Source organism: Odontomachus brunneus, unplaced genomic scaffold (genome assembly GCF_010583005.1).
Source record: "Odontomachus brunneus isolate Ranch 3 - 2012 unplaced genomic scaffold, Obru_v1 Obru_scaffold_006, whole genome shotgun sequence".
In the NCBI taxonomy this organism is placed as follows: domain Eukaryota; kingdom Metazoa; phylum Arthropoda; class Insecta; order Hymenoptera; family Formicidae; genus Odontomachus; species Odontomachus brunneus.
In genome coordinates this window covers 160,120-168,109 of record NW_022639456.1, presented here as the reverse complement: position 1 = coordinate 168,109, position 7,990 = coordinate 160,120, and the positions used below count along the sequence as shown (strand labels likewise).

The window sequence follows — 7,990 nt, the reverse complement described above, 5'->3', positions numbered from 1 at the left end:
GTTTTTTTTTTTCTTAATTACTCGTACACAATTATTTATGTTTCTATTATTTTTATTTACATGAACGCAGTTTCCATGAACACCGAAGCAAATTCGTATCCCTGGTCAAAGGATCAAGAGCCCCAGGATATATACCGCGATATAGAACACATTCAAATGATAGATATACAGTATTATTGCCACTTTATGCATACAAGCGATGATGCAGACGATGCCGTTCTGGTAAGTAGGACGTATCACGCGCATGTATAAGTATGTGTACAACGTATACGTTATATTACGAGATGTGTGTTTGCGCGCGCGCGCGCGTGTGTGTGTGTGCGTATGTGTACATATACACACATTATATATACTATACTATATATACAAATATATATAGTGTTTATATATATTACATATATTATTTCGAATAGTAACGTTTCTTCTCCTTATATTTAGAACAACTTGAACAAAAGCATCAATTATATCTCAAAGCCAACAGTAGTGGTGCCACCGTTACACATTCTTGCAGAGAAACAGTCGTGTGGACCTAGTCCGGCGGAAATTATGCAGGTAAATAAAAGTTTACTCTCAAGTGTATGTAGTTCGTCAACAGCACACTCAATTGTAGGCTCTCACTACCAAGATGTGCCACGACATGTTCAATTTGGAACGATTGGAGACTTTGGGCGATTCCTACCTAAAACTCATTACATCGTTATTTTTGTATCACTCCTTCCCAACACTTAATGAAGGTCAATTGACAGCACTAAAGGGCAGAATAATCGGCAATCGCAATCTATATTACAGTGGCGTTAATAAGAGCATACCTGGACGTATGAAGGTCGACGAGTTTACGCCTACAAGTACTTTCATCGTACCTGCGTATGCAGTATTTCGACAATTGCAAAAGATACTATTGGATCAGGACGTATCACCAAATATATTATACGAACTTCCGATACCAGATGAAGAGAGATTAACTGGAGAGATAAGCACAAGTACAATTAATACGATGCAGAATATAATATCGCAGTGGAGTTTGGCGGAAAACCAAACTGGCCTGGAACATTATCTTAATGTTCAAATTATACCCGACAAGGCCGTATCGGACTCGGTAGAAGCGTTGATTGGTGTTTATCTCAGAGTAAGTTGTTGACGTTACTAACGTTAGTAAAATGTCACTGAATATCGCTTTCAACGGAAATGCACTAGTCTCCTAGTTTAATTTTCAAAAGCAAACCTATTAAAGCCTAATTGATACAAAACAAAAGCAAACATATGTGCATGCAAAATTGTGTGAATTGATTTAACAAATCAATTTTCAATATTAGAGTACCGGCATAAGCGGCGCAGCAAAACTGCTCAAGTGGTTCGGCATACTGCCTGACATTGAAATTGACGAGTTATTAAGTGGTACCAGTTCATTAAATCCTATAATCGGCAATGGAAATCCGAACGAACATATGCCATGGGCCGATAATATAGAAAAAAGACTTGGTTATAAATTTAATAACCGGGCATATTTGTTGCAGGTAATCTTAATGTAATAAAAAAAGAAACAATCTAGTTTTATGCTATCGCATGTCTGACTCTACTTGTATAACCTACATATTATACGTTTATATAATCTCCATATGTTTATCTGAAGTTTTACATACAGTATGTGTGCCATTGTTGCAAACGCTTAGTAAAGCACCGTATAGACTAATGACTATTTTCTTTTACATGCTTCAAAACGTTTTCAGCCCCAAACCGATTCTATCCACAGTGTGTTGTATACATTTTAATCACTGTTCTATTATGTTTCAGGCGTTTACTCATCCATCGTACACAGTAAACAGAATAACCGACTGTTATCAAAGACTAGAATTTCTTGGAGACGCTATTTTAGGTAAATGCAAAATTGCTTGTAATATGTATAGCAAAAATATAATATGATAATGCACGATACATTTGATCATAAAAGGCATAAAAAACAATATATTAATAGGATCAATGTATTTAATTGGGTGAATTGCAACGAATGATCATGTTTCGCATTTTCTTCGGTGGTTTCAGATTTTTTGATCACTTGCCATATTTATGAATCTTGCGGCAACTTGAGTCCTGGCGCTCTCACCGACTTGAGGTCTGCGCTTGTCAACAATGTAACATTTGCTTGCTTAGCTGTGCGATATGGTCTACACACCTGCTTACTGGCTTACGCGCCGCAACTGCATGAAATAATCAATCGCTTCGTCAAGTTTCAAGAAGAACGGGATTACGCAATTAATGATGAAGTATGTTTGTGCAATATGATTTTTATAATCAATGCTGCGATTACACAAATGATGATTTATAATGTAAATTTCCTTTTCGCTCCTAGTTATTGTGGGTGCTTCTTGAAGAAGAAGATTGCAACATAGCAGAATATATAGACGTCCCGAAGGTCTTGGGGGATCTGTTTGAAACATTAATCGGAGCCATCTATCTCGATAGCAACAGAAACTTGACAAAAGTCTGGGAGATGGTTTATTCTTTTATGCACAAAGAAATAGGTAAGATTTACGCACAAATAATGGCGATGCGACAGTTTATGTAGTAATGATTTGTAATTTGATGAAGCACGCGTGGAGTAAAAATAACGTTGCCTAAAAGCATTATTCACGATTTAGTGGGTGTGTATCTTATATTGCGTGACTTCTTTATCGAAATATACACATATAATGTGCTTTGTGTTTCATAGATGAATTTAGCAGAAATATACCAAAGAATCCAGTTCGAGTGATATACGAACATCAAGATGCACATGCCAAGTTCCTGTAAGTATAAAATCAATCTTTTTTACCCGTTTGTGTGTGTGTATATTATATTATATAAACATACGTGCGTGCGCTTGTTGATTCGTTCACTTGCTCGTTCACATATGCATACACATGTACGTACATATAATACTTATATAATTGCAGTGAAGCATCAATGATCGAAGGCAGAAATGTTGTCATGATACCTCTAAAAGTAACCATTGCTGGTAAGGAAAAGACTTTTCATGGTTTTGGAGCTAATAAAAAGTTGGCTAAATGTGCGGCTGCGAAACAGGCATTGAAAAGATTGCGCAGTCCGAAATAAGTGTTTGATGTAACTGTTATATACATGCGCGTATGTTTTTATGTCTGTTGATGCTATTTATAGACAATTTAAAAATCTATAGACGTGTGTGTTAAAAAGATTGAGCATCCATTTTTCGATGGACGTTACCATGATTCCGATTGTATTTTGAATGTATGTATGTATTGTCCTGTGCTTGCAGCACTAGGAAAATTGCCACACCGCGTAATTAGTCTGTTAGATAGAGACGCGCAAATGTCTTTCTATCCTTTTCTCTTTTTATATTTTTCCTCAAAAGAGAATTTCACTTTTTTTTTTTTTTAAAGTTTCTAAAGTTCGTTCTTATCTATAAAAAAAATATGGTAAAGGTTTACAATTACACAGTTAGCTCCAAATGATTTCCGACTAACCTTGATATTGACCTTGACCCTCAGAGAGATCAATGCTATTGACCATTATCGGTGCTCATTGTTTATTAAAAAGTTATTAACGAAAAAAGTTTTAAAAGTTAAATGTAATTTGTGCACACAGTGTATATAGAAATATGGTAAAAAGTATACGAATATGCGCAAATATTAAAAAAAAGGTAACACACACTGTTCGCCCGCACACGCGCTCGCTGAGGGCTACGGCTCTCAGAATATACATACAGGGTATAGCAAAAGTACCGGAACGGCAAGATAACTCGGCGGGGGAGCATTTTAGAGAAAAATGTTTCCAATAAAAGTTGTAAGGCTTAAAAAGTCGCATTTAATGACAGTAGTTATTTGACCTAAGATGACGTCGCCAAGGTCAGGACAAGGTCAACTTTGCTTTTTTAAATAGAAATACATATTTTTTATTACGGCATTTTATTCTACGAAAAAGCAAACAACTTTTGCTTGAAAAAAATTTTTATACGACCTCTATTTTCTAAGGTATTTACGTAAATATCTTAGAAAATAGAGATCGTATAAAAAATTTTTTCAAGCAAAAGTTGTTTACTTTTTCACGTAGAATAAAATGCCGTAATAAAAAATATGTATTTCTATTTAAAAAAGCAAAGTTGACCTTGTCCTGACCTTGGCGACGTCATCTTAGGTCAAATAACTACTGTCATTAAATGCGACTTTTTAAGCCTTACAACTTTTATTGGAAACATTTTTCTCTAAAATGCTCCCCCGCCGAGTTATCTTGCCGTTCCGGTACTTTTGCTATACCCTGTATGTATATTCTGAGAGCCGTAGCCCTCAGCGAGCGCGTGTGCGGGCGAACAGTGTGTGTTACCTTTTTTTTAATATTTGCGCATATTCGTATACTTTTTACCATATTTCTATATACACTGTGTGCACAAATTACATTTAACTTTTAAAACTTTTTTCGTTAATAACTTTTTAATAAACAATGAGCACCGATAATGGTCAATAGCATTGATCTCTCTGAGGGTCAAGGTCAATATCAAGGTTAGTCGGAAATCATTTGGAGCTAACTGTGTAATTGTAAACCTTTACCATATTTTTTTTATAGATAAGAACGAACTTTAGAAACTTTAAAAAAAAAAAAAAGTGAAATTCTCTTTTGAGGAAAAATATAAAAAGAGAAAAGGATAGAAAGACATTTGCGCGTCTCTATCTAACAGACTAATTACGCGGTGTGGCAATTTTCCTAGTGCTGCAAGCACAGGACAATACATACATACATTCAAAATACAATCGGAATCATGGTAACGTCCATCGAAAAATGGATGCTCAATCTTTTTAACACACACGTCTATAGATTTTTAAATTGTCTATAAATAGCATCAACAGACATAAAAACATACGCGCATGTATATAACAGTTACATCAAACACTTATTTCGGACTGCGCAATCTTTTCAATGCCTGTTTCGCAGCCGCACATTTAGCCAACTTTTTATTAGCTCCAAAACCATGAAAAGTCTTTTCCTTACCAGCAATGGTTACTTTTAGAGGTATCATGACAACATTTCTGCCTTCGATCATTGATGCTTCACTGCAATTATATAAGTATTATATGTACGTACATGTGTATGCATATGTGAACGAGCAAGTGAACGAATCAACAAGCGCACGCACGTATGTTTATATAATATAATATACACACACACAAACGGGTAAAAAAGATTGATTTTATACTTACAGGAACTTGGCATGTGCATCTTGATGTTCGTATATCACTCGAACTGGATTCTTTGGTATATTTCTGCTAAATTCATCTATGAAACACAAAGCACATTATATGTGTATATTTCGATAAAGAAGTCACGCAATATAAGATACACACCCACTAAATCGTGAATAATGCTTTTAGGCAACGTTATTTTTACTCCACGCGTGCTTCATCAAATTACAAATCATTACTACATAAACTGTCGCATCGCCATTATTTGTGCGTAAATCTTACCTATTTCTTTGTGCATAAAAGAATAAACCATCTCCCAGACTTTTGTCAAGTTTCTGTTGCTATCGAGATAGATGGCTCCGATTAATGTTTCAAACAGATCCCCCAAGACCTTCGGGACGTCTATATATTCTGCTATGTTGCAATCTTCTTCTTCAAGAAGCACCCACAATAACTAGGAGCGAAAAGGAAATTTACATTATAAATCATCATTTGTGTAATCGCAGCATTGATTATAAAAATCATATTGCACAAACATACTTCATCATTAATTGCGTAATCCCGTTCTTCTTGAAACTTGACGAAGCGATTGATTATTTCATGCAGTTGCGGCGCGTAAGCCAGTAAGCAGGTGTGTAGACCATATCGCACAGCTAAGCAAGCAAATGTTACATTGTTGACAAGCGCAGACCTCAAGTCGGTGAGAGCGCCAGGACTCAAGTTGCCGCAAGATTCATAAATATGGCAAGTGATCAAAAAATCTGAAACCACCGAAGAAAATGCGAAACATGATCATTCGTTGCAATTCACCCAATTAAATACATTGATCCTATTAATATATTGTTTTTTATGCCTTTTATGATCAAATGTATCGTGCATTATCATATTATATTTTTGCTATACATATTACAAGCAATTTTGCATTTACCTAAAATAGCGTCTCCAAGAAATTCTAGTCTTTGATAACAGTCGGTTATTCTGTTTACTGTGTACGATGGATGAGTAAACGCCTGAAACATAATAGAACAGTGATTAAAATGTATACAACACACTGTGGATAGAATCGGTTTGGGGCTGAAAACGTTTTGAAGCATGTAAAAGAAAATAGTCATTAGTCTATACGGTGCTTTACTAAGCGTTTGCAACAATGGCACACATACTGTATGTAAAACTTCAGATAAACATATGGAGATTATATAAACGTATAATATGTAGGTTATACAAGTAGAGTCAGACATGCGATAGCATAAAACTAGATTGTTTCTTTTTTTATTACATTAAGATTACCTGCAACAAATATGCCCGGTTATTAAATTTATAACCAAGTCTTTTTTCTATATTATCGGCCCATGGCATATGTTCGTTCGGATTTCCATTGCCGATTATAGGATTTAATGAACTGGTACCACTTAATAACTCGTCAATTTCAATGTCAGGCAGTATGCCGAACCACTTGAGCAGTTTTGCTGCGCCGCTTATGCCGGTACTCTAATATTGAAAATTGATTTGTTAAATCAATTCACACAATTTTGCATGCACATATGTTTGCTTTTGTTTTGTATCAATTAGGCTTTAATAGGTTTGCTTTTGAAAATTAAACTAGGAGACTAGTGCATTTCCGTTGAAAGCGATATTCAGTGACATTTTACTAACGTTAGTAACGTCAACAACTTACTCTGAGATAAACACCAATCAACGCTTCTACCGAGTCCGATACGGCCTTGTCGGGTATAATTTGAACATTAAGATAATGTTCCAGGCCAGTTTGGTTTTCCGCCAAACTCCACTGCGATATTATATTCTGCATCGTATTAATTGTACTTGTGCTTATCTCTCCAGTTAATCTCTCTTCATCTGGTATCGGAAGTTCGTATAATATATTTGGTGATACGTCCTGATCCAATAGTATCTTTTGCAATTGTCGAAATACTGCATACGCAGGTACGATGAAAGTACTTGTAGGCGTAAACTCGTCGACCTTCATACGTCCAGGTATGCTCTTATTAACGCCACTGTAATATAGATTGCGATTGCCGATTATTCTGCCCTTTAGTGCTGTCAATTGACCTTCATTAAGTGTTGGGAAGGAGTGATACAAAAATAACGATGTAATGAGTTTTAGGTAGGAATCGCCCAAAGTCTCCAATCGTTCCAAATTGAACATGTCGTGGCACATCTTGGTAGTGAGAGCCTACAATTGAGTGTGCTGTTGACGAACTACATACACTTGAGAGTAAACTTTTATTTACCTGCATAATTTCCGCCGGACTAGGTCCACACGACTGTTTCTCTGCAAGAATGTGTAACGGTGGCACCACTACTGTTGGCTTTGAGATATAATTGATGCTTTTGTTCAAGTTGTTCTAAATATAAGGAGAAGAAACGTTACTATTCGAAATAATATATGTAATATATATAAACACTATATATATTTGTATATATAGTATAGTATATATAATGTGTGTATATGTACACATACGCACACACACACACGCGCGCGCGCGCGCAAACACACATCTCGTAATATAACGTATACGTTGTACACATACTTATACATGCGCGTGATACGTCCTACTTACCAGAACGGCATCGTCTGCATCATCGCTTGTATGCATAAAGTGGCAATAATACTGTATATCTATCATTTGAATGTGTTCTATATCGCGGTATATATCCTGGGGCTCTTGATCCTTTGACCAGGGATACGAATTTGCTTCGGTGTTCATGGAAACTGCGTTCATGTAAATAAAAATAATAGAAACATAAATAATTGTGTACGAGTAATTAAGAAAAAAAAAAAC

At 35.7% G+C, this 7,990-nt stretch overlaps 2 protein-coding genes across 2 annotated transcripts; one reads left to right on the top strand and one right to left on the bottom strand.

Annotated features, from left to right (window-relative positions):
* The first annotated feature begins 7 nt into the window (after nucleotides 1-7).
* Nucleotides 8-3,826, top strand: LOC116853441 (endoribonuclease Dicer-like). The gene is made up of 9 exons (XM_032834536.1): nucleotides 8-222; nucleotides 439-552; nucleotides 611-1,126; nucleotides 1,314-1,514; nucleotides 1,792-1,873; nucleotides 2,041-2,261; nucleotides 2,348-2,519; nucleotides 2,708-2,783; nucleotides 2,931-3,826. Exons 1-9 carry the CDS (start codon nucleotides 61-63, stop codon nucleotides 3,088-3,090), a joined length of 1,704 nt encoding a protein of 567 aa, XP_032690427.1. The 5' UTR covers nucleotides 8-60; the 3' UTR covers nucleotides 3,091-3,826.
* Nucleotides 3,827-4,162: 336 nt separating this feature from the next.
* On the bottom strand, nucleotides 4,163-7,989 carry LOC116852001 (endoribonuclease Dicer-like). The gene is made up of 9 exons (XM_032831957.1): nucleotides 7,769-7,989; nucleotides 7,439-7,552; nucleotides 6,865-7,380; nucleotides 6,477-6,677; nucleotides 6,118-6,199; nucleotides 5,730-5,950; nucleotides 5,472-5,643; nucleotides 5,208-5,283; nucleotides 4,163-5,060 (listed from the first exon to the last, which is right to left on the bottom strand). The coding sequence occupies exons 1-9, from the start codon at nucleotides 7,928-7,930 to the stop codon at nucleotides 4,901-4,903; spliced, it is 1,704 nt and encodes a 567-aa protein (XP_032687848.1). The 5' UTR covers nucleotides 7,931-7,989; the 3' UTR covers nucleotides 4,163-4,900.
* Nucleotide 7,990: the final 1 nt, after the last annotated feature.

Coding starts and splice junctions, on each gene's coding strand:
- LOC116852001 (XM_032831957.1), bottom strand. CDS start 7,930: ATGAACGCAGTTTCCATGAACACCGAAGCAAATTCGTATCCCTGGTCA. Junction 6,678..6,864: donor TGATTGGTGTTTATCTCAGA/GTAAGTTGTTGA, acceptor TTTCAATATTAG/AGTACCGGCATAAGCGGCGC. Junction 6,200..6,476: donor ACCGGGCATATTTGTTGCAG/GTAATCTTAATG, acceptor ATTATGTTTCAG/GCGTTTACTCATCCATCGTA.
- LOC116853441 (XM_032834536.1), top strand. CDS start 61: ATGAACGCAGTTTCCATGAACACCGAAGCAAATTCGTATCCCTGGTCA. Junction 223..438: donor ATGCAGACGATGCCGTTCTG/GTAAGTAGGACG, acceptor CCTTATATTTAG/AACAACTTGAACAAAAGCAT. Junction 553..610: donor GTCCGGCGGAAATTATGCAG/GTAAATAAAAGT, acceptor ACTCAATTGTAG/GCTCTCACTACCAAGATGTG.